This window comes from Sprattus sprattus (assembly GCF_963457725.1).
Source record: "Sprattus sprattus genome assembly, chromosome: 8".
Lineage (NCBI taxonomy): Eukaryota > Metazoa > Chordata > Actinopteri > Clupeiformes > Clupeidae > Sprattus > Sprattus sprattus.
The window spans coordinates 20447257-20473503 of NC_137927.1; the positions used below are offsets into that span (position 1 = coordinate 20447257).

The window sequence follows — 26247 nt, forward strand, 5'->3', positions numbered from 1 at the left end:
CATTCAGGATGTGTGCAATCAGAATCCTTAGCAGTGTGCCTTACTCAAAAAGACAACAAAATATGGGGTTCCAAAAAGTGGTCTTGTGGCTCAACTAAGGGGTACATTTGAGAAAACAGTTACTAACTATTGTATTAACCACAATTTAAATTATAATTCTAAATATAATAACAAAAATTAAATCCCTCATTCTGATGATTTCCTGGGTGATTATTCGTTTTTCACAAGTGTAGACTCTGAACAATATGTTTGGCATAATAGCTAACATTTAAGCCTATAAAAATAACATAACATAAACACTAACATGTCACATAAAAATGGAAAATTGTATTATAAATGCCCAAGCAAGATGCTTTTATACAATCCACAAGGAGGTAAACTAAAACTAGAGCTACCAGACTATGGAGCGGAGCCCGTATCTTTTTTATTATTTTTGTTAATACATGGCATGACAGCTGTTATGCTTCATCTAAAATATGAAGTGTAATGTAAATTATTCATTGTTTGGATGCAACGCCTTTGACTTAACATCATGTAAACATGAGGGAGTAAGATGACCCACTGGTTGACCCCAAAGGCTCTGGCTTATTTTGGAAAGTGGTTAGTAGAGCAATCCAGAGTTACACTTTTTTTTTCTTATTCAAATGTTATTACACACTGACAGTTCATCAACATTTTAAACTGAGATTACTTTTGATGTGAGACGAATTATTCCTGATATGTAAAAACGTTGACAGTTGTGATCAGGGGTGTGAATGAACAACATTTCTATATGTTAACAGCATTGTACAACATGCACATCCCTAGGGCAAACAGGGCAGTACATGAGTGCACAAGATTGTGCAGGGTGTGGGAGAGGGAAATAACAGGAAGAGAGGAGAAGTGAGAGTGGAGATACTGCCAGACATGTCCACAGGGATAAGCCTGAACTGAAAATCAATTCGCAAGGTGAAAAGAGGAAGACAGAGAGCGGAGCAGAAGTAATTCCAAACCCTGTCTCCTTGGCTGGTCTGACCTCAGCTGCTCAAGGCACCTAGAGGCCAAGGTCACGCTAGTTACCATACCACACTGTCACACCTTGAGACTTAGCAGCTAGCATACTAGTTCAGCCTCATCTTCAACTAGAAGAGCTTTGCATTCTGAGGACAGCAAACAGACAGAACTTGAAAGGGGCCCCTCATAGAAACCCCTGTGTCCCATACCTCTCTTCTTTTGTGTAACAACATTGCCCACAGCCTAACCCAACCTGCTAAAATGGCTACCCATTAGGAGAGCTACTTTAGCAAAGTTACATCTGGATGTCAGTTGCCCCTCCTCACCAGGAAAAAGACCTAATTGCAAACTGGGACACAATATAGGCCACATGGCAAAAAAAAGCAACTTTTACACGTGAAGATGGTGGGAAGAAGCGAGTGAGGACCGATACAGAGGTGTAGGGAAAGTGACAAAGAAAGCGAGAGAAAGACAGAGGAGAGCGGTGTTGAGAGCAAGTAGATCAACAGTGAAATTTCTTTCACATGGGATGTTAAGATGTAGCCCATTAGTGGAACCAACAGCCTGATACTATGAGATATTTATTCAGTTCATCTGACCCAAGCCTATGCACTTCTCAAAACCTGAGCACAGCAACGCAGAATACTTAACTCCACAACCATGCTGCATCCTGCACTGATCTGCTGTGTCACTCTCTTCTCGTGAAGGAGGAGTTTCATTTATGTTATACGTCCTGTCATGTATTTTTCCATCTTCAACATGCTTCACTCCATCTCATCCCCTCACTCTCAACTATGGGAGAAAGCTGATTAATCACGCCTGCCTCCCTCATGGTCTCACCTTCATTTGTCTTTTGGTAGAGGAAGTGGGTCAGCAGCACCTCCAGGTCTATGTTTGGCACTGGTACCTTCCATGCCCTTCCGGTTTCATTCCGTTTGCTAGGCCCAGTAGACCAAACAGATCTACTTAGTAGACTCTTTAGACTATGGAAGACTGAAGAATGTTTATATATACACAATAAACACTGAGCAAGTTCCCTGAGTATTATAAATCTATACCAAAAAGGCTGGATACCCAAATATAACAAGAAGATAAAGTCTCTGTTGGATTGGAGTGAGAGCTACACCCAGAGACAGAGATGCCCTTTCTGCATTAGCATGGCTCTGACCTGCGAAATGTGTGAAATCAGCCTGACCTTCAATCACAGCTATACCGTATGCAGAATTTCACCCTTGTAATGGGCTCAGTGACATGCATGACAGCATGACAGATTTGGATTCAGATATTGTGCAAGAGTGACTGACACACACACACACAAACACACACACAGATAGAGCGGGGAAGAGAGGTTGGAGAGAAATGAATAGAGAGGGGGAGAGATAGAGGGAGGGAGGGAGGGAGGGTGAGATAAATAGAAAGAGAGAGAGAGAGAGGGAGAGAAGACTAGATTTCGTGGTTGTGTAGCACAGACCTTTTGAGGTCCATAAATCACCTTAATTCATCCTGAAAGTGTGGCCTATATCATTATTTGCCATTTCTCCAAGCCAACAAAATACATCACACTCAACCAAAAAAATGGACATCTTAGCCACATCTATATTTAAACTGCACCAGACAAGGGACCTCCTGTAGGTCTCAGCAGGCTCTTTCACTCCTCTAACTGAGATTCTTTCCTGCCTGCAAACCTCACTGATGCTGGCAATCACTAATGGTCCTGATGGACTCATCTGATGCTCCTGGGCCATATGAGGGACCTAGGATGTTGCAAGTTCTCTTGCCTCTTACCCCAGTTTGTATTGCTCAATGTAAGCCAAATGCATTCTGCTTGGGTTCCCACAACCAAGAAGGACTCTCTGAATGGATAATTACATACTGCTTATCAGACGTCCATTTTCATATCAAAAGCCAAAAAGAGGTAACGTTGACCGATCAAGAGGAACAAAAAACTGTTTCATTTCGCTGGTTTCTGTCTTGATTGCACCACTGTGTTTAAAATGTTACGTTATCTAGTGGGTTGTGCAGTGCAGAGGATAGAAAATAATATGCTTCAAGGACAATTTTTAAGGATTCACTTGGGGATTTTAAATGGAAACAGCTGAGGGAAAATAAACATAAACAAACACTTGTTAGGTAGTCATTATGTGGAGAGCCTTTCATGTCGATGCAAAGAATTTTTGGTCCATGAAGGACTTTATCTTTTAGCGAGAAGATATTAGGCTAAGTTATGTGGCAAATATCCAGTTAAAAGCACAAACAGTACAAACAATATAATGGTGCATGATTGATAGTTGTGACAATTAAACAAAATATAAAAAAATAAAAGAGTACTATCTATATTGACATGACATCACACAAACATAATTAATATGTGGGATGTAAAATGAGCCAACACTGACTCCTATTGTTGAGAGGTGGAAATGACAATGTTTCCAAAATGTGGGAGATTTGGGAGAGGGTATTCTTATGGAACATATTATAACACAATTTTAAACCTTTTTATGGAACATCATTTTTTTTACCTTGATAGAGAAACTCTGACTTTAATCAAGTATGTATGTGTGTTAATCATGTGCCTTTCTGAGCTGAAACATGACATTTCTGTCTGTGTATGTGTGCTTATAAGTGTACCTTCTGTGTGTGTGTAAGCGAGGGCTGATAAGTAGTCCTTCTTTTCTGCCTTGCTGATGCATTACGTTGCAAAAAGCATAGCAAGATGACCTCGGATGTGGAAAACTCACCATGTGGTTATCTCTGCTGACATAGTGCTTTGGCATCAAAGAATGCTAACTTCTGTAGTACTATTTTTGAATGAATAACGAATGGATTTACAGAATACGCATTGATTTATGTGAGACGAGGTTAGAATTAACCGTTGGAATTTGAAATAAGAGGGCGTAACCTCAAGTTGACCCAAGGGAAATAATGGGTGTGGTATTTGATACAGAATCGTCTTCTGATTTGAGAGATGGGATGGGAGGTCAAACCTAATTCAACCAAACAGGGCATAGGTGAGAGGTGTTAGGTAACCTTTTAAATATCTTGGTGTAAATGTATTAGGCAGATATATTCTGGAATTAATCTCTTTGTTGTGGCTTAAATCTTACAATAAATCTGTGAGAACTTCACATCCTGGTTTCGAATAGCTGTTTGAGAAATGCATGGGACTGCAAATAGACGCGGCACTTCTTTCTATATAAACCTTGTGTGATGTGTTTAACTTTGCTTCTCTCTCTTCCTCCAAGATGAGAGTGAACCTGTGCCTCTCTCTTGTCTGCCAGGACATGAATGAGCCTGGTATGCATATTGAAAAAAAAGCTACTTATACACAACTTTGGAGTCCGAGGTAAACTTGAGTGTGAATTTTAACCCAACAGACCTACACATTGTTTAGCTGCTACACATTGTTATATAGATATAAAATAATTGTGGGCAAGGTTACACAATGGTGTTCAAATTTGGATGAGTGGAAACAAGCTTATTGCCAGTCTATGACAACAGCTAGTGTATGTATAGATTACACTTTGAACATATTTTCTGCATGTCTGCATTTAAACACTGTCCTAGTCTGATGCAGTGAAATAAACAAAACAGCACATATTTTTAGAAATAGCTACATTATTCACTATTCAAATAAATCATTGACGAGAATAGGCATTTATCATTATTTTGCTGTATCACTCTTCAGTGAAAAGGCCTTGATGAAAAATATTTCAGGATAGCCTCTCAGTCATTAAAGGAGGAGGCAGAACTGGGAGATTAGAAGTGTTTATTGCAAGATTCACAAAGGAAGGGAATGAACAGTGATTCACAGTGGTTGAGGACAACACATGTGCAATTAAAATCAAGATGGAGAGTGACACTGGTGACAATGGAAATTTTGCCTGAATGAAATAATGTGGTGAAAGTTAAAAGTTAAAGGATGTGAGAAAATGTGTGTGTTAGTACATAAACACATGGTGTGTTTAGAAGCACTTCCTGTGGACAATGGAAGGTCCAGCCTCTTCATACTCATCCTTGCTGATCCACATCTGCTGGAAAGTGGACAGGGAAGCCAAGATGGAGCCACCAATCCATACAGAGTACTTACGCTCAGGTGGAGCAATCATCTATGGTCAGAACAAAGCACAGAGGTCAGGCTTACAATCACTTAGTGTATGTAACAATGCTTGAGACAGCTTCCAAAAGCTCTCTATGTGTAAATAACATAAAGGTGAAGAGTCCTTGATCTTGTTCTGTACCTTGATCTTCATGGTGCTGGGAGCCAGGGCTGTGATCTCTTTCTGCATACGGTCACCGATACCTGGGTACATGGTGGTACCGCCAGAGAGCACATTGTTGGCGTACAGGTCCTTACGGATGTCAATGTCACACTTCATGATGCCGTTGTATGTGGTCTCATGGATTCCAGCAGACTCCATACCTGATGGGAAACAATGAATAATGAATGGAGTCTACAGTCTTCCAAGTCAAGGTTTTTGGAACTAAGGAATGTAGTCTTGTCAACAGGGGTTCTGATGTTATGTGACTCACCAATGAAAGAGGGCTGGAAAAGGGTCTCGGGACAGCGGAACCTCTCGTTACCGATGGTAATGACCTGGCCGTCGGGCAACTCATAGGACTTCTCCAGGGAGGAGGAGGAGGCAGCAGTGGCCATCTCATTCTCAAAGTCCAGAGCCACGTAGCACAGCTTCTCCTTGATGTCCCTGACAATCTCACGCTCGGCTACAAGTCAGATAAATGTGGGGGGGGGGTATGCAGAGATCAGAACAAGCGTGAGAAGGCATGTCACACAAGCCCACACTTAGAACAAATGCAGTTCTTTAGCTCCACCTGTAGGCGGTGCTGGTTGACTAGTTCATACATTCGGACCAATCATGTCCAAGCATGTACAGCCACGCTAAACGGAATGCAGATCACAGGTGCATGCTTGTGTCACATGACTTCCAGCCCGTACATACAAGCAATCAATCAACCATTCCACTCTTGTCTTCCTGGTGTCTCAGAATAGAACTGATGAGAGCTGTTGTCTCTTTGTTTCTGGAATACATTCTGTCTGTCTCTCTCACACACATACAGACACACATACACCTGCTTGACATGTAAGCACCCCACACTGAACCGTGACCATTCTTGGTAATAGCAACTGTTGTTGATATTGCATTCACTGGCACCTATCATAGACTGCCAGAGAGCTGAAACACATTCAATATGTCCAGTCTCTTGAGTATAATTACCATTTTTTTTCATTACCATGTATTCAGTGTTCACTATGTTTGAGTGACATAGTTTTAACTGTCACTGTGGTGTGTTGTGTGTGACACCCATGCAGCTGACAGTATCCTCACCGGTGGTGACAAAGCTGTAGCCTCTCTCTGTGAGGATCTTCATGAGGTAGTCAGTCAGGTCACGGCCAGCCAGGTCCAGTCTCATGATGGCATGAGGCAGAGCATAGCCTTCATATACTGGCACATTGTGTGTCACACCATCACCAGCATCCAGCACAATACCTACAGACAAAAAGGGGGGCTTCAGTGGGTGTGCCAAGTAGGATTTCTTTTAGATACCATAGAAATACATTGGACCTCATGGACCTTTATACCTTATGTGCTGTTAGCATACAATAGAAATAGTGCAATAATGAAAAGTAATCACTGGTGAAGCACTTAAGCCTGTCTAAGTAATGTGAGCCAAAGTTCAGGGCAGTACTGCTAGGAGGATTTGCTTGTGCTACCATGGGGTGAAAGGTTAAGAGGCTAGTCTGTAAGGTCAAGTAACAGAACTATGTGTTCACCACTCACAACATCCCACGCGTTGCAAAATATATACTGTACTTTGACTAAGAAAATATAACATGTGTAATATGAGCGTTACCAATACGTAATACTCACCAGTAGTACGGCCAGAAGCGTAGAGGGAGAGCACAGCCTGGATGGCTACATACATAGCTGGAACGTTGAAGGTTTCAAACATAATCTGCCCAGAGTGGTAAGAGAAACAACAGTCACTCAACTGCCTCTCACCTCAACAGACACAATTATCTTGTCTCCTGTTCTTTCACACTAACATAACAAAGTGAGTTTCTTCTGTGTTTGCTCACTGATTCATCCACTCACTCATCTGCAGCTAGTCAGGGGCTAGTCAGGGGCACACATGACCCTCTGAGGTGGGTTATGGCGTAGGGCTCACTCACCTGGGTCATCTTCTCTCTGTTGGCTTTGGGGTTGAGGGGAGCCTCAGTCAGCAGGACGGGGTGCTCCTCGGGGGCCACACGCAGCTCATTGTAGAAGGTGTGATGCCAGATCTGAGGGGGGAAACCACAGGTTCTTCAGGTTTTTAAAGGTCTTTTGAAAAGAAGTTGTGAATTGACTGTCAGTAAGCTCTTTCACTGTGCTCTTACCTTCTCCATGTCGTCCCAGTTGGTGATGATGCCGTGCTCGATGGGGTACTTAAGGGTCAGGATACCTCTCTTGCTCTGGGCCTCGTCTCCTACATAGCTGTCCTTCTGTCCCATACCCACCATCACACCCTGAGAAGAAAAAGAAGTAAATCACGGAAAAGTGAAGGAGAGGTAGAAACTGTGAACAAAGTAACACCAATCTGCTGAAAACATTTTCCATGATGCTGCAATTAAGCAAACTATATCAGCTTTACAATATATTTGATCCTGACATTTATGATTACTTTGCATTTTGTTATTCAGAATCGTGTATTGTATTTCATTCTGACATTGTGGCACATTTCACATATAAGCCTGTAAGGCAATATGTAGGAAAATTCTGACATTATGCATTGAACCAGTGACATGAATGTCCTTCAGACGCATGCTCCCAAACAATAAATCGTTCACTGACAAGGCTATTTTATGACACCCTCTCTCTCTCACACCCACACACACACACAAACACACAGACACACACACACAGAGACACACACACACACACAACAGATTTAGCTCAATCACTCAAGTCACTCAATGCCATGGGCTAAAAATATCATATGCAGTGACATTAGTGAGTTTGAAGTTCAGATATAGTCATGATCAAACTGTGTTAAAGAGCATGTTTTACAACCATCTGAAACCCAGTCAGAGTGAGCCGGTGATGTCACCCCACAGTGGCTGAAGATTTTTGATTACGATCTGACTAACCTGATGGCGGGGACGGCCAACAATGGACGGGAAGACAGCTCTTGGGGCATCATCTCCGGCGAACCCTGCCTTGACCAGGCCAGAGCCGTTGTCACACACCAGAGCGGTTGTCTCTTCCTCATCGCACATCTTTAGTCAGACGGGTGTAGACCTGCACTAAGGACACACACACACACAAACACACATTACCATAAAGGTGATAAAGACATCACTACCCAACACAACAAATGGGTAGTCTAGGGCCTAGGCAATAGAAAAGCAATGCTGGAAGAGTAAGGCTAATTAGCACTAAGGTGCTTTGGTCACAGCTGAGTCAGAAGGCAAAATTAATGAATAACACCCTAATTGGTATTAACATTACTACATTTCAAATAAATTGTAAAGTAAAAGAAACAAGGTGCAACAAGTAATTAAAATACTGTAATTGGATAACTGGGACAATAAACTGAATAAGTGGAGCTCCTCTTTCTTTGATTAAAAGGTCAATAAAAACACCATCTCCAACATGAACAGGATGCAGTAGGGTAACTTTGTGTCACTTACCACTTAGGAGAGGAGGCTCACGTGCTTTTGCTCCCTTGAGAGAGTGAGAGGACTGCTCACCTGGTCTACAAATATATAGAAGACACCCCCCTCCCCTAGAGCTTCTCCGTCCTGTCGAATGGATGGATGAGTCCCCATACAAGTCCACACCCCAGGCCTTTTTAGGATACACACAGTCACCCTGTCTCCCTTGCCATGCCTCCCTCCCTCTCTCTTCATCAAGGCATGTTTTTGCCCTCCAAGGGAAGGACGGGTGCAGAGTAGGCTTGGCTTACACTCCCACACAACAGGTTCATGTCAACACATGCGCACACACGGTGAGGGAGTTTAATGTTAGACTGTAATTTATTGATTTGAAGGACATTGAGGGGCGTGCCAATCAGCTAGTTGGACAATAGTGGTTTGCTGAGCACTGTTTGCGTGAGGGGTCTTGCATGAGGGTACAATGAGGGAAAATAAGAAACTATTCATGGAAGCACTGGCCAGAAAAGGGGAAGACCATCCTGAACTGTGACACACAACTGAAGATGATATGATGTCCAGATGAATAGTGAATAAATAAATTGACGTGAAGATGGTGTGAAAGTATTAAGCACGGTTATGATGATTTCTTACATTTAATGGCAATAGTTTAGAGGGGAATTAATAGTGAAGCCTTTAGGCATGTCATCCCAGCATGTCCCACTATAAATAAAAGAGCTACTGTTCGGTGAGACTGGAGAGGTATGGCCTTGCCTGTCTTTCGCTCTGTTGTCAATCACACCTCAGGGGTGGGCAGATGAGTGTGTGGCGGGGTGGGAGGGTTGGGTGGGCATTCCAACACAAGGAAATCTGAATGGTGTGGTAGAGCTTTGACAATGCCTTCAAAGGAGATCTGCCAGCTCTCGCCAATGGCGTGAAAGATGAGAAGACCGCACTTGACAAGAGTCCGTTTGAGACAGATGCTGATCAACTGTCCACAGGATATTGTCAATGTTAAACAAATGACGTGTGAATTAACAAACAGTCCAGTGATGCTTCAGAATTTTATTAAAATGTGCCACTAACTTAACCACACAGCTGAAAAAGGAAACACAAGACCTCAGACCTTATTGCACACGTCCAGCCTTTGAAAAAGGCAAAAAAGCTGTGAAACATTCTTTCAAAGTGAACATTATTTGACTAATGATTCTTCTCTTAGAAAATAGACCATGTGTAGAAAATATGACATCTTGGATGCACACAGTAGTTTTCCTTTAACACACAGTAGTTTACCATTTCCTTAATCACACCATATTTACATACAATTATTAACATCAGAACCACAGAAGCCTTGGAATGAGCCTACTGTGTGGAACAGCACTATTAGATGATTTGCCATGTAAACAATCAGAGGCGATAATTACAATACATACAACAGAAATCAGAACTGTACCTTTTTACACACTAAACTTATTCCAACACACTATAGGACTTAGCATACTGTACTGTCAGTCATTCATCTCTTTTTAAATATAGTACAGATGCATTCTTACATACACACATAGATATACCCTCATACAGTGCACTAAAGTGTTACGCAGGTACATCATCTAATGTAACCTGGGGGGGGGGTTGGGGGGTGGGGGGGGGGATTAGAGTTCAGTGCATAGCTTCACCGCCGCTGGGGATGTGGCAGGTTCACGGCCACACAGCCGCCGGTGAGAAATGGTGTGTGTATTGGAAAGGGAAACTAGGATCAGTGAGGACTGGTGGTTTGTGGGGACTGAGCAGCAATGTGTGAGCTTGACCCCTTCTCCATAAACCGAGGGGCTTTTATGCGAGGACATCATATTTAATAATAAAAATAAAAAAAAAAAGATTGCCATTTCCTCGGGACTTGTTTGGCTGGTCCCAACATTCATGCCTTAGACCAGCGCCAGTTTGAGTCAGAATGACTGACATTCAAGGTTAACCTTCTGACTACTTGGGTAATCTCCGTCCAGGTGTTGCGTGAAGCAGAGCCGTTCTGCAGGTATTTTCATAAGGATGATGCATTTGTGGCTGGCAGAGCAACACTTAAAGTTACTGTAGTGTGCAATGATGCTGGGCTTCCTCTAGAGGGCGCCACTCAGGCACATGAATACCAGCACATGAAGTATAAGCAGGTAGGAGAGGAAAAGGTAGCGGGACTTGGCCCTGGAGGTCAGCAACCTGGAGCAGTAAAGACTCCGACCACGGAGCCAGCGCCTGAGGGCCAGCACTCCACCCTTCATCTGAGGATACACACACACACACACACACACACACACACACACACACACGAAAAAACAAACACACAAAATAATTAAATACATACGCAAGACTTAGTACCTGGTACAATTTATATTTACTTCAATGGATATCATGCAGGTTTTAAGGGATCTGAGTGACTAAAGGCCAACATGAAAACACACACCTTGCGCATCACCACATGTTGGTTAGGGTCCAGAATTAAGGCCTCCCACTCATCATCATTCTCAAGCTGGATACTAAAATCTCTTTGAGGAGATCCAGAGGGCCGGGCTTCCATGCTGAGTGTGCACACAAACACACACACACACACCCGCACAAACATCACACACACACACACACAAAGACAGGCAAACACAGAAAGACAGGATCATCCTTAGTATTACTCAGACAATGGATTGTGAGTAAAAATGAGTATAGGTCTACAACAATTCAGCTCACCTCTTAATTGTTGCATCAGCGAATCCTAAAGCTTCTTCTGCTGCCTCTCTTCTTACCCTCTCCTCCTCAAGCCTATCAGTGAGCTGGGATACACTTTGCTGGGCAGTGTCCAGTTGAAGCTCTGTCTCAGTCAATCTAAATCAGTAATGTGAGGTTACTCAGGTACATCCACTGACATAGAGCTTTTGTTGTTACTGGGAAAGTATGTGTGATTTATTAAAAAAAAAAGAAGCACTGTTAGATAAGCTTTGTCAGTCCAAATGGCAACAAAAAAAATTGGGATAGCTGTTCTACTGAACAGCCCTTCTTCTAAAACTGTAAATTAAGCTATTACATTTTTTCCCATGCATAAAGTCAAGCTAAAGGTTTCAATTTAATTCATGAATGATATAGGCCACAACAAGTAGGCTTAATCATTCATAAGGCCCGAATGAATGAATGAATGAATGAATGAATGAATGAATGAATGAATGGATGAATGGATGAATGAATGCATGAACTCAATGAGCCTAAGCTGAATCCACTGACTCCTTGTTTAAGGGATCTTTATGAAGGCAGTAAAATACCTTCCCATTGTCTTTCAAATGTTTATTTTTGCATCCCGGGGCACAGCAATGGTCTACCATCTTGACAACGTAAGAACAGCACTATGAATGCCTTCAATGCCTCATCAGCCTCTGTTGGACATAAATACACAAACACACCTGCTCCTGAGCTCTCCGGTTTCAGCTCCATCAATGTCCACCACTGCACTGGACCTCTCCTGCGGTGCTCCTGGGGCCACTTGTACACGCGATGAGCTCTGTTTAACAACACACCATCACATTTATGACAATAAACACTTCAAAACAATCTGCCAGGCCATAAATCATTATACACACACACGCAGTCATACACGGAATTCACACACCTGTGCAGGCGCCTGCTGGGTTTGAACCTGGTTCTCCAGCCAGTAGTAGCGGTTCTGCACTTCGCTCAGGTTCAGCTGAGTGTCTCTCAGGGTCTGAGACACGGCCTTCAGCTGAACAGAAACACCACTCTTCTCCTCAATTACCTGCTGCAGCTGAGGATGCCAAACGGAGGGGAAATGTACAGCATGAGAAAAGGTCGCCCCAGTATTTTCTAAACCTCCCATAAGGTTTGGAACTTAACTGAATGCCCATACTCTTCCTCTTGCTTATGTGTTAATATGCTAATGATAGGACACAAGTTCACACAATTTTCTCCATTATGTATTAGGAACAGAGTGGGGGTTGTAACACCTTGGTGTTGAGCTGCTGGAGCAGCAGATCTCTCTGGTGGATCTCCTGGAGGCAGCGCTGGAGGTCCCTGTGCAGCTGAACCCTTTCTGCCTGCAGCTGAGACAGCTGCTCCGCACCCTCATGCTTGCCCAGCAGTGTCATAGACTCCTGAGGCAATGGATATGAAAAACATAGAGGATCCACCAGTGTACATACATGGACAGCCCAGCAGAAAGTCACATGGGCACCTAGTCACTTACCTTAGATGGATAGAGGGGTTGGGCAATCCGGGCTTGATCCTTAAGTGTATTAACCTCAGATAGCAATCTGCTGTTGTCAGCCCTAGGTGAGAAGATAGCGTGGTTAAAGCAACTTCCTGATACGGCTTTCTAACAAACAGGGCAATTCTGTGGTAGAGTGGATTGGCAGAATTGTTGCTTCCTAGTACAGCAAGACCTCAGAAGTGTTCCCATTTGCTCCTGTCAATATCCCATGCCAGACATACCGCAGCACACAACGGACACACAGAGCGTGAAACTCCTCCCAAGCCCCACTATGAAGACCTTTACTAAACATGGTCTGCTATGATGTGTGTGATAAATATATGAAAGGGTGGGGAAAAAGGACATTTTTGATTGGTGCCCATCTTGTGGAAAACATAAATACTGTATACCATTCTATCAAACATCAAGACATACTTCAAAGATAATAAAAAGTTGGGTACTGAAATGGATAACAAGCCAAATGTCAAACATTCATCTGCTAGCTGACCACCAGGACAAAGGTGGAACTGTGAACAGAAGGGGCAAGGTGGGAGATCAGGCTATGTTCATGTGGAATTGAGGTGAGGAGGGGCTATCCATCATGCCACTTCTGTCATCAGGAAGAGACAGATTTATCACGAGTTGTTCAAGGGGGAGAAGGGCGATACCCTCATGCCATTGAGTGCAGAAATACAACACCACAATGGCCTCTGTTGCATAACATAAAGAGTAACAGCATTTAGGGAATGGATCCATAATAGAACTTTTGGTTGCGGCACCACAAGGTGGGGGCTACTGCTCCCTACTGAAGGGATGCAAAGTGTTCCAGTGATTACAAGCTTTTCAGGCTGAAGATGTGAACCCATCTAAGGACAATATGTGAAAAGAAAATAGCAACAAAACCACAACAGTGACAAGGACAAGGACATTGAGACAAAAAAAAATTACAATAAAAAAACACGTCATTTTTTTAAGGAGGAAATGATCTTTGCTTATCTCTAAAAAAAATAAAGACGCCAATTGGTGCCTGTCTAAACAGTTACCTGAGCTCTGCCGATTCTGCTTGATACAAGGAGACATTCTGGTCCATCTGCACCCTATAGGCCTGTGCCTGTTGGAGCACCATCTGTTGGTCATCATATTTATGTTTGAATCCTGCCAGCTCAGCATTCACAGACCGCAGGTTTTCCACTTCTTTTAGCTGTAGAGAGAGAGGAAAACGTAAGCATTTACACTAAGGAAGTGCAGTTAGGGTAGAGCTAAATGAATCACAAACAGCTTTCCTGAGCTAATAATGCCATGCTAGAGCATAATGAAGCCATACCAAGCTCAAACACTGTACTTTAAGCTGCATGCTGCCAGAGCTCACACATTAAGTGCACCACACCACACCATCTTAGTAAGCAACCTAAAGGTCATGGAGTGGATGGAAACTCACCAGTCCATCTCTCTCAGTCTGTAGAGTATTGACTCTTCTACTAAGGATTTCCCATTTCTCTCCTCTCAAAGTTCCAACTGTATCAGGACTTGACTGCTGCCTTGACTCTAATGCTTTCTTAGCTCCAGTTAGTTCCTCGATTAGACGGTCTCGATCGTTCTGCAGACTCGCCATTGCTTTGGAAAATGCAGCCACTTGCTTGTTGTATGAACTCTTCTCCAGCGAGACTTGCTGAAGCTCCACTTCTTTCTTTGATATTGTTTGTGTTAAGTCATTAACCAAGTCAGTAAGCTGGGCCTGTGGGTCCTTGCCTTCCAAAGCCTGGAGCTCCTGGACCAACACATTCCTTTGTGTAGTAAGTGCAGTCAACTCAGATGTGAGATCTCGGAGCTGCCACTCCATCTTGTTCATAGCAGCGGTCGTTTCTCTGAGCTCTGCATTGTATCTACTTTGGAGAACTTTAAAGTTGTCGATGAGCTGCTCACGGTCGTTCTGCAGTGCCACCATGGCTTTCCCTAGAGACTCATTCTGAGACTTCAAGTCCTTGCCTTGATTCCTAGATTCAGACAACACCTGTTCAATCTGCATCAGATCCCTAGCTAGCTCTGCCACTCTCTGCTCTGCCGTTTCCCTCTCATTTCTCATGACACCCATTTCTCTTTCGATTGCCTGTCTCTCAGAGTTGTATTTGCTTTCAGCCTCCCTAAGTTTCGTCTGTGTCTCACTCTTGAGCTGCTCGAGGGTCAGTTTGAGGTCATCTGCAGCAACTTTCTGAGTAAACACTTTTTGCTGAAGATTGTTACATTCAGAAGCTTTGGCTGCAACAGCTTGCTGCAAATCATAAATGACTTTGCCTTTGTCTGACTCTAATATTTCTTTATGCAAGGCTATTATGCTAGCTTCAAGTTCTTTAACCTGAGAATGGAGATTTGAATTCTGAGTTTTTAAGGCCTGAACGGTTTCACCTTCCACTTGGAGTTGTGAAACAGCTTCACGATGCTGTTTTTCAACAGCAAACTTTTGGGTTTCAAGGCTTTTAATAGAATCTTGCTGCTTTCTGAGGAGCTCTTTCAGTTGGTTGTCCTTTAGGGACAGTACTTGGTTTAAGTCTTCTCTGTATCTAATCAGTTGTGCTTTGAGCATGGCATTTTCTGAATTCAGGTCATCCATCTGGTGAAGAAGAGTCTTTATTTCTCCCTTTAGACCCTTCAAGGGACCCAAGTCTCCTTCAGCTGAACTCTCTTTGTGCATTGCAACAGCCTGCTGCAGTAGGCGGTGCTCTGACATCAAACGATCTCTTTCATTTTGAAGGGATGCCATAGAGTTCTTAAAGGTCTCCATCTGTGTAGCCATTTGCTCCTTCTCTTGAATGGACCGGTCAATCTTTCCCTGTAGAGATTTGACCTGGCCTTCCAGCCTTCGGAATTCATGTTGTGTCTTCTCCTGGTCATTGTAAAGGCCATTTAACCTTTCTTCATAACCTTCCACCTGAGTTCGATGATTTGCTTGCAGTTGTTCCAGGTAACCTGAGATCTGTCCATCTCTGGAAGACAGCAGTGAAGAGATCTCTGCATCTTTATTTTGAAGTAGTGTCTTCATATGAGACAACATAGCCTCCTGTTTTTCAAAATCAGCTAACAGCTTGTCATGCTGAGATTTCACTGATGTAAGCTGTGACTCTGCATCTGAAAGGTTTTTTTCTAGATATTCCAGATTCGACTGCATTTGAGATGATGAATCCGTTTTGTCAGACAGTTGTCTGTTAAGTGACGTTTTCTCACTTTCTAACCTTTCAATCTGTGCACTCTGCTCTAGTAGCTGTCTATTGAAGAGCTCTACATCTTGGCTGAGTTCTGTATTGCTTGCACTCATCACAATGATCTGTCTCTGTTGTGCTGAAGATGCTACTGTATAATCATTCAAGGTCCTCTCAAGCCTCTTAATGGTCATCTGCATTTCACTCATTGTCATTCCTTTGCCCCTGCTGTCTTCAAGAAGTCTAGTTACAACATTGCTTTGCTCAAGGAGCTGAGAATCCTTGTCATGCAACGTTTTCTGGAAAATATCATTCCAATGGTTTAATGGCTCAACACTATCTGGTTTAACAGAGAGGATGGCAAGCTTTGCAGAATTAGTCTCCAACTCTCTTGTGAGTCTTTTTATTTGTAAATCTTGGTGATCCACCTGCCTTTTCAACAAAACTGACACTTCTGACTCCTTCTCATTGTGGTGTAACAACTCATCAATTCTTCTCTGAAGTTCCATTAGCTTATCCTTATGAATAGACTTCTGTTGGTCAATTATTTTTCCGAGTTCCCTTTCTTTCTCCTTCATCTGTGATTGGAAAAGTTCATTTTTCTGCTCCAGTTCATAATGTAACTGATCTTTTTCAGAATCACAGCTTGCCAAGTGTATCTTGGCCTCCTCAATTAAATTCTGGTGATTTGCCAATTCATCCTCAAGGTTTTTCCTTTGTTCCGTCATTTCAGTTATGGTCTTATTGTTTTCCTCTAAGTCTTTCTCCATTTTCTGTTGTGCAGAGTTTGAATTCTTCAAAGATCGTTCAAGATTCAGAATCAACTCTTGGTATTTGATATAATCACTCTGGAGCTGATTGATCTCTTGGTGCTTTTCTTTCAGGAGTTCTTGAAGCTCTTTCTTAATGTTTTTGGAGCCCTCACTACCCCTTTGGACGGTCTTCAGCTTTTCCTCAAACGCTTTAACAAGTTTAAGGTGCTGTTCCTCTTTCTCTTTCAGTGCCTTGGCCTTTTCCTCTTTACTCTCTGTTAGCTGTGTCATTAGATGGGAATGTTGTGACTCTAATACATTTACCATTTGAGTCAACTCATCAATTCTTTCAGAATTTTTGAGGAGTAAAGTATCCAAATAGTCATTCTCGTTCTTCACTTTGTCAGATATCTCTTGGAAATTTTCCAGCTCTTCTTGCAATAAACATTTGTCATCTTCTAAGATTCTAACCTTCTCGTTGAGGCTAATGGTTTCTTGTCCATTCTTATTTACAACTTCATTTAGTTCACAGACAGTTTTGTCTCTTTCTTTTAATTCAGCTTCATGATCCATCTGCAGCTGTTGGAACTTTTCAGAGAGGCTTTCTTTTTCTTTCCGTATTGCCTCAATCATTTCTTGATGTGCCACCATTTCAGCTTTATGTGCCTCAATCTGTGCCGTCAAAGAATTGTTCAAATTGAATGCCTCTTTGAGCTGAAGTTGCAAATTATTCTCACTACTTTTTGATTCATCATGCCATTTTTCCAATGAAGAGCTAGCCGTTTCGAGTTCCCTGGCCATATTTTGGTTTTCAAGTTGTATTTCAGTAAACCTCAACCTAAGCTCCTGAGATGAATCTTTCAGGAGGGTCATTTCTGCTTCCAGTTGCTGGTTCTTTACTGTGAGTTGCTCCACAGCAGATTTTTGTTTCTCATTATATTCATTAAGATCTTGCCTGATTGTAGCATTTTCCGCCTCAAGCTCTTCCATTCTTTGTTGCTTGACCTTTGCAAACTTCCTCATCTTGTCTTTTATTTTCTCATTTTCTTCCTCTACCTCACATATTAGTTTCTCAAGGTTTTGTCTTTCTGACTCAGCTTTGTGTGCTTTCAATATGGCTTCCTGTCTCTCTCTTCTGGCCGCTTCCATAAGCTGCCTCATCTTATCCACTTCACTACCAACATTTTCATATGCTTGCAAAAGAGATTCATACTCTTGTTTCAGCTCTGTGTGCTTTGATTTCCATTCTGACAACTCTACAGTTTGAGAATCTTTCAGAGACTCTAACTGACAAGCGAATGCTTCTTTCTGTTGTGTGATGCTCTCTATTGTAAGTTTAAGGCTGCCACAAGCTGCTGAAAGACTGTGGTTTTCACTTGACACTCGCTCAACTTCAGCAACAACCTGCTCTTTGTCACTACGAAGGGAGAATAAAGTTGTTTCCAGATCTGTCTTCCGCTGTCTTAGTTCAGCAACAGCATGTTCAAGGCCAGCGGATGCTGTGCGAATTCGCTCATTTTCTGACGACAATGCCTGATTTTTTTCCTTGACAGTATGGTTTTCTTTCAATGCTTCCTTACGAGAGATCAAAGCAGCTTGTAATTTCTTTGTCAGCTGTTCACTTGGTTTATTTTCATTTGCCTGTTCACTCCCTCCAACTTGTCTTGATCTTTGCTGGAGTTCATTAACTTCAGTCCTCTTCTTGTCCATCGCAAGCTCATGGAGGTGGATTTGCCTCTGTAGTTGCTGTTCCAGGGCAGATATGAGCTCATCTTTTTCAGTGACGACAGCTTGGAGGGCAAGCAGATCTGCATCCTTTCCATTAAGGTTCACATCAAGTGGATCAGAAGATGTTTTGACAGATTCTTCAACCATATTTTTAACAACTTCAATGTCTGATGATTGCTTCTCCATGGCCTCGATTTTCTGTAAAAGTTCATAATTTAGTTTTTGCAGTTCTTTAAGCTGTGATTCAAACATGGTGACTTGTTTTTCATTTCTTTCCAAATCCTTGAAAACTGTGTTTTTCTCTTGCTGTAGGCTTTCAATAAGGAGTTTGCAACTCTCTACCTCCGTCTGAGATGTCAACCATTGTGAATGTACTCTCTCAAGCTCCATCTGTGTTTGAACTGAGGAATTTTGGACAGACTCGAGTTCCTCAGATTTCTTGGCCAGTGCAGTTTCAAGCTCGAGAGTTTTTTCCTCACTGCGTCTTCTAGCAATGTTCTCCATCCCTTGGGACTGTTCTTCTCTTTCAACTTCCAACTCCTTAAGCTTTTGCCTTAATTCTTCATTCAAAGACTGCAACTTATGTAACTGACTTTGCTGTTCATTCGTTATTTGTTTTTCATGCTGGTTCTGGTGCTGCAGATTTTCAATCTCTTGTTTCTGCTCTTCAAGCTGGTCAGTTATTTCTTTGATCTCTCCGAGACAGTTTTCAAGTTCTGTAGAATGCTTTTCAAGTGTCACCAATGTCATATCCTTTCTTGCAATCTCTGTATTAGCCTTCTCTAAACTATGTTGAATGACTTTCATCTCTTCAGTATATGCTTGTGCGGCTATAGCCTGGCTGTCTTTGTCAGCTAGGGCAAGTCGTAGATCTTGTAGAACATCGTCCCTCTGTTCAATTAGCTTCTCTAGTTTACTCTGATGAGAGGTTGAAAGACATCTGCTTTCTTCTAGTTCCTTAACCTTGTCCTCATACTTCAACTGCATTGCATTAAGCTCATTTGTTTGTTGGCAGTGCTTTTCAAGGAGAGCTTCGAAGTCATCTTTTCGTTCTGAGATCTCCTGCATGTACTTCTTCTCGCTCTCCTGAGCCTTCTTTATAGTTTCCTTCCGGGCCAACAGTGCAGCATGTGCCTTCCTGTGCAGAACAGCCTTTTCCTGTGTCACCTTAACCAGTTCACTTTCCGCAGCTACTGACGAGACTTTGGAAACCTCAACTTGATCTCTCCAGCATTGTTCTTTTTCTTCAATTTCTCTTTTTAGTTGATCAACATTAATCAACAATTCACTGTTTTCCTGCTCTTTTTCACGTGTGTTTGCTTTGAGATTCTCAATGGCGTTTCCCTTTTCCTCAAGGGTCTGATGAGATGTGGTTAAACTGACCTCCTGCTCTAGCAAGCTTCCTCTTAAGCTTTCAATATGTTTTTCCTGTTGCTTTAAAAGTTCATCTTTTCCTGACACTACCTGAGCAAATTCAAGGATCTCTGTATTTTTTGACTCTAGCTGTTGTTGTAAACAATCAACGAGGGCTTTGTGCTCTGTTTCTTCAGTCTGACTTTGTAACAATAGTTCTTCAAATTTATCCTGCAATTCTGACATCTTTAAATCTTCTGTCTTCTGCTGTTCATAATTCTCAATTTTCTTAAGTAGGTCTTTACGGACAACTAAGGCTGCTTGGAGCTTCTTCTTCATAGCTTCTTTGTCTTTTGTTAATTTTTGAAACTCTGTTTTTAATTCTTCCTTCTCTTTAACAAATTGTTTTATCTCTACATCTTTATCTTTAATTTCATTTTGGCAAAGAGACATGTGTATTTTGGTTTCTTCTAAACAATTCGACACATCCTCAAGCTCCTTGATTGTGATGTTCTGAGATTTTTCCAGGCTTTCAATTTGGGTAAGAAGACTGTTCTTTTCTTCAGTATATTTCATCCTTTCATTAGAGGCAGATGTCACTACTTGTGTAACAGAGAGATCTTTATCTTTTAATTGCTGGCTGAGTCCAGTAATCAGTTCCTTTTGTTGGCTTATCTGGATATTCATGCAATTAATCTCGTCATCTTTGTGTTGAATTTCATTCAGTGAAGTGGTCTGTTTAACACCTGCCTCTTTCAGATTTTCTGCATCTGTAAGGAGTTGCAGCTGAAGACTCTGCATCTTCTCTTGCAGAAGAACAAGTTCCTCCTTCTCTTTTTTGCACAGCTTTTCTGTTTCTGACAGATCCCGCTGTTTTTGCTGTAACTGTGATGAAAGACTTTGTAGCTCCTCTCTCAGCTGGGTAACCTCCGACTGATGATTCTTTTGCAACTCTTTAATTCTGTTTTGTAGAGTTAATTTTTCCTCTTCAATGGCAACTAATTGATCTGACATAGTTTGTGTAATTTCAGAAAGGTTTTCATCAGCAGACTGCTTGTTACACTCTAATTTTCTCAACTCTTTTTCCATGTCCTGTAAAGCATTCCTCAATTCTAAAGTTTCTTTATCTTTTGCTTGTACAGTGCTTAAAAATCCCTCTAGCTTACTCTTACTTGTCAATGCATCACTTTCTTTCTCTTTAAGCCTTTCTGAACTAACATTTAAAGCAGATGTTGCCTCTCCCAACTTTTCATTCAAATGATCTAGGTCCTGTTGTAAACCATGTACTTTGCTATCTTTAGACATAATCTCATTCTCAAGAGTCTCTACTTTCTCTTTGAGGGAATTCTTATCTTGTGTCTCTCTATCAAGGACACACAGCCATTCCTTTTCTGACTCCTGGAGAATTTGTTCAATTCTTTGAATTTCTGATTTCAATCCGGTGAGTTCTTCACCTTTGACACTAACCTGGACCTGTAGACGCTCCTTTTCCAACTTCATGCTCTCCATTACTTCACTCATGTTAGAGGACTGCTGCTGGATTTGGTGTTGCAACTGTTCCTCCATCACTTGGATCTGGTTGTAGTGACTCTTTTCATGTTTTTCTTTATCAACTGACAGCTTCTTGACCTCTTTCTCCAACTCTACCCTCTCACTATTGGATACATCAAGCTTTTGCTGTAGATCTTCCTTTGTGTGTTCCATTTCCTCTTGAAGGCTTTTGTTCAGATCGCTTAACTTCTCCAACTCTGAAAGTAAATGTTCTGATCGTTTTACCTGAGCAGAGTATTGACTATTTATTGCATGAAGAGCCATCTCTCGCTGTTCAAGATTCTCCGTCAGTGCATTGACCTGTGAAGCCACATGTAGGTGTTGTGATTTCAGTTTCTCTAATGCCATGGAATTTCTTTCATGAGTTGAAAGGTCCTCATCCTTTTGTTTTGAAAGGTTAGCATTGGAAGCTCTCAGCTGTTGCAGCTCTTCTTGAAGGGAAGTAGTCTCATGCCTGACAGAGATGACACATTTTTCAGCAGAGACAGTAGCTTCCCTGCTTTCTGTAAGAGCAGTATTGAGGTTTGAGATCTCGTCATTCCTTTGAGACAACAACGTCTTCACTATTTGCAGCTCCTCAGAATGTGATGCAAACTTTTCTTGAAGATTCATTAAGGCACTTTGTCTCTCCTCAGCCAACTTTGTGAGGTTTTCAGACTCCTGGGTAAATCCTAGGATCTGACTCTGCAAAACAGTCACCTGCTCTGTGCTCTCCACAAACTGAGACTTAAAAAGGGCTGACTCATCGGCTCTTCTCTGCAGATCATCAATGCATTTACGCTGTTCAGCTATGGATATCCTGCTCTCCTCAAGGTCTAACTGAAGTGAGGACAACTCTGAAGTCTGAGCACTAAGGTCATCGTTCAGTTTTGCTATTGACTCACTGAGACTGGATACCTGTTCCTTTAAGCTTTCACATTCTGACTCTTTGGCTTCAAGATGATCATTTAGGCTGTTGCTGTGTGCTGAGGATGCACTCTTTACATCCTGAATGACTAGCTCATTCTCCCTCAAATTTGAGGTCAAAGTTTCAACCTGAATTTGTAGAAGGGAATTTGAATCTGAAAGCTCTGAAACCTGTTCTTTCAAAATCATACACTCATCCATCTTCTGTTTCAGTTGAGCGTCCTGCTCTGCTACCCTTACATTGAGTTGGTTGGTCCTTTCTGACTTATTGTGTAACTCCTCCTTAAGTTTACTCTGCTGAGCTTTCGATTCATCTAACTTCAATGTTAACTTATCCTTGAGCACAGTGAGGTCTCTTTCCTTCTCAAACAAGAGGGTGTCTTTACTCTGCAGAGCAACATGCAAACTCTGTGCTTCTTTCTGCAGCACAACAATAGTCTCCATTCTCTGGTTTATCTCACCCTCACCCTCATTAGACTTGGCTTGCAATTGGTTAATAAGCATGTCTTGCTGTTTCAATGATTCTTCTTTTTGCTGCAACGTTAACTGCAAATCTTCTTTAAATGTATTGGCAACAGAAAGTTCATTCTTGATGTTAATGATCTCTTTCATTTGGTCTGATGCCTCCACCACAGTCTTCTGGATTTCAGCTTTCAGTTTTCCGTTTTGCTCATTCAGGGCTTGAATAGTGTCTCTAAGGTCAAGCAACTCGTCTTGTGTCTTCTGCACTTCCTCCTTTAGCTTGGCATTTTCAGATATGTGTTTCTCCACAGAACATTTAAAATCTGCATTTTCAGTCTCCAGCCTTACAACATTTTCATTCATATTACCCAACTGACTGCTTAGTGTAACAATAGAGTCTTTTCTCTTGTTGAGTTCTACAGTAATGGTCTGGCACTCATGAATCTTGTTGCCGAGTATTGCTTCCTTTTCTTTAAGGGTCTCATTAAAACGTGAGCATTCTCCTTTAAGAGTCTCTGACTCACTCTGGAGTCTTGACACATAGTCCTTCTGTTGCTGGAGCTCGGACTGCAGTGAAGACAACTCTGTTGCCTGCCGCTGAAGCATGGTGTCCTTCTCCATCAGACCTGATTTCAAGGCAGTTCCCTGCTCCTGAAGAAGAGAAAGGGTCTCCTGCAGTTGAGCCACCTGGGTCGAATAGGTCTGCAACCGTGTACTTTGATCAGCACAAGCCCTCTCCTTTTCTGAAAGAGTGTCTTTGAGATTATTAACCTGAGAGTCTGAGAATTCCACTTGCCTTTGTAAACTGATGACCGTCTCCTCTCTTTCACCGAGTGACTTTCTCAGGTCATTACATTCACTTGTCTTTTCCAACACACTTTCTGAAGTGGACTGTTTATTCTGCTCAAGAACATTATTCAGTTCTTCTGTTCGTAAGGACAATTCCTCTTTGTCCTTAATCAGACCCTCTATAATTTTTCGGTTTTCTGAATGTTGCATTTCTAGGCCACTTAATTTGTTTTGTAAAGTATTGCTCTCTTCACTTGCACTGGAGAGCTGTTTTGATACGTCATCATTTTCTTGTTGTAGTTTTCTACTTTGCTCACACAGACTAGACACCTGTGTCTCAAGGTTACCATTTTGCTCAGTTAACAAGGCAACCGTTTTATTAAGCTCTGATGCCACTTGTTGAAGTTCATTCAATTCTTTCTCTTTGTTGTCATAAAGAGAGCGCAACTGCTGATTTTGTACCATCGCTGCCTGATCGTGGTTTTGTAATGCAACAACTTCAGCATATCTCTGAGCCACTGCTTCTTTCAATTGACTGTTCTCTGACACATGAATATCTAGTGAGGCTTTCAAAGAGACATAATCAGACTCCAGCTTTACATTGTTTTCTTGAACAGTGCCCAACTGACTGCTCAGAGAAACCACAGACTCAATCCTTTTGTTCAGCTCCTCTGTATGGCTTTGGCCATCTTGAGTCATGGTTCTCAGTGTTGCCTCTTTTTCTTCAAGGGTCTCATTGAGACGTGAGCATTCTCCTTTAAGAGTCTCTGACTCACTCTGGAGTCTTGACACATAGTCTTTCTGTTGCTGAATCTCAGTCTGCAGCGAAGACAAATCTGTTGCTTGCTGCTGAATCATGGTGTCCTTCTCCATCAGACCTGATTTTAAGGCAGTTCCCTGCTCCTGAAGAAGAGACAGAGTCTCTTGCAGCTGAACCACCTGGGTTTGTTGAGCCTCAATTTGTAAATTCTGTTCAGCACTGTTTTTTTCACTTTCCTGTAAATTGATATTAAGGTGGTCAACCTGAGATTGTAATTTCTCAACTTGATCTTTTAATTGTGAAGATGATATTCGACTCTCCTGAAGCAATTGCTGTAGTTCATTACATTCATCTGTCTTCTCCAACAGGCTTTCTGTGACGGACTGTTTGCTCTGCTCAAGTACCTTGCTCAGTTCATTGGCTTTCAGATTTAACTCGTATTTTTGCTTTGTAAGCTCCTGTATTATTTTACAATTCTTAGAATGCAGCCTTTCAAGACTAGAGACTTTGTTGAGGAAAGTATCTCTTTCTTCAACAAGTCCGGAGAGACGCTTAACTTTCTCTTCAATTTCCTGATGGAGTTTCCCATTGTCGTCTGTTAGACTGTCCACTTGCAGTTGTATTTCACTGTTTTGTTTGAGTAAGGTTTCAATTTTTCCTGACACGTCTTCCAGTTGTTGCTTCTGAATTTTGCTCTCTTGAGATTTTTCCTCAATATCTCTTTGCAATTTCTGTTTTTCTGCTTTCAAAGTCTTCAGGTGCACCTTTATCTTGGAAAAACTTTCAGTTTTTGCTGCAAGTTCCTTTTCAAGCTTTTCCTTATCCACATCTTTGGCTTTAAGCTCAGCATTCAGTTTCACCATCTGACCCTCAGAATCTTCCTGTGCATTTTTCAGCTGCTGCTCCAGAGAAGATATGACTTCTGATTTTTCTAGCACTACCCTACTGACTTCTTCCTTATGCTCCACCTGTTCCTCAAGCTGTTTTGATAGGCTCTGAAGGTCATCATTCTGTTTGTTGGCCTCAGCTAGAAGCGTGTTTCGTTCATCTTTAAAAGACTTTAGTTCTCTCATATAACTTTGCTCCTTCTCCAGAAGTTCTTCTTTTAGTTTCTCATTGGAGGCAGCTGTGTCCTTGAGCTGTGAGAGGAGACTCTCTGACTCTTGTGATTTCTGACAGCCCAACAAGACCTGCTCCTTCAAGGTTGAAACCAGGGGCTCACACTCTGAGAGATGGTTGCGGTGGTTTGCGCTCAGCTTCTGTATTTCCACATGCAGTCCTTGAATGGTTTGCCTGTCCTCTTTAACTTGTTTAGTCAAAGCATCCAACTCGGTCATCTTCAAATTCTTTTCCTCTTTGGCTTTTTCCAACTCGCCTTCTGTGCTCTTCAGCTGTTCCATCAGCTCTGACATCTTGGCATTCAGGGACTGCTGATCGGATGACTGGGAGTCACGAATAATCTGGGCTTCACGTTCAGCTTTGCTCAGAGCACCTTCAATTCGGACAAGGTCTTCTTCTTTATGCCTGATCTCCAGTTTCAGCACTAGGATTTGCTCCGAGTACTCAGTTATGTTACCAGAGAGAGTAGATATCTCCTTGTCTTTTTCTAAGAGAATGTCTTTGAGGTTGTCAATCTCTCTTTCACAACTTTGAAGGTCATGAATTAACTGAGCTCTTTCCTCTAAATGTGCAGAGTTTAGCTTGTCAAGGTCATCGTTTGTTTGATCCAAGTCACTCTGTAGAGAGATTATAGTAGCTTCTTGCTTCTGCGTCTAAAAATTCCAGACAGAAGTAGGAAAAAAGTTAACATTTTTATTCTGGTCACAATATGCATGCTCAAAAAAAAAAGGGGAAGCCTTGTAATGTATGTAAAC

At 42.0% G+C, this 26247-nt stretch overlaps 2 protein-coding genes across 3 annotated transcripts in view; both read right to left on the reverse strand.

Moving 5' to 3' along the window:
- Positions 1–4742: 4742 nt before the first annotated feature.
- Positions 4743–8765, reverse strand: LOC308369262 (actin, alpha cardiac muscle 1-like). Of its 2 annotated transcripts, none has more exons than XM_080843612.1 (9): positions 8684–8765; positions 8141–8296; positions 7391–7519; positions 7184–7294; positions 6882–6966; positions 6339–6500; positions 5524–5715; positions 5232–5413; positions 4743–5099 (listed from the first exon to the last, which is right to left on the reverse strand). In XM_080843612.1, exons 2-9 carry the CDS (start codon positions 8267–8269, stop codon positions 4956–4958), a joined length of 1134 nt encoding a protein of 377 aa, XP_080699738.1. In that variant the 5' UTR covers positions 8270–8296; positions 8684–8765; the 3' UTR covers positions 4743–4955. The 2 variants fall into 2 exon arrangements, with proteins under 2 accessions (XP_080699738.1, XP_080699739.1); XM_080843613.1 differs by having other exon boundaries at positions 8141–8291; positions 8684–8721.
- Positions 8766–9694: 929 nt separating this feature from the next.
- LOC308369264 (uncharacterized protein) overlaps positions 9695–26247 on the reverse strand; it is a 29803-nt gene continuing 13250 nt past the window's right edge. The window contains exons 22-30 of the mRNA XM_080843617.1: positions 14317–26145; positions 13922–14079; positions 12876–12957; positions 12637–12783; positions 12285–12437; positions 12079–12176; positions 11375–11509; positions 11100–11214; positions 9695–10917 (exon numbers count right to left, since the gene is read on the reverse strand). Of these exons, the coding sequence (XP_080699743.1) occupies positions 10759–10917; positions 11100–11214; positions 11375–11509; positions 12079–12176; positions 12285–12437; positions 12637–12783; positions 12876–12957; positions 13922–14079; positions 14317–26145 (12876 nt within the window). The 3' untranslated portion in view covers positions 9695–10758. The remainder of the gene's footprint in view (positions 10918–11099; positions 11215–11374; positions 11510–12078; positions 12177–12284; positions 12438–12636; positions 12784–12875; positions 12958–13921; positions 14080–14316; positions 26146–26247) is intronic.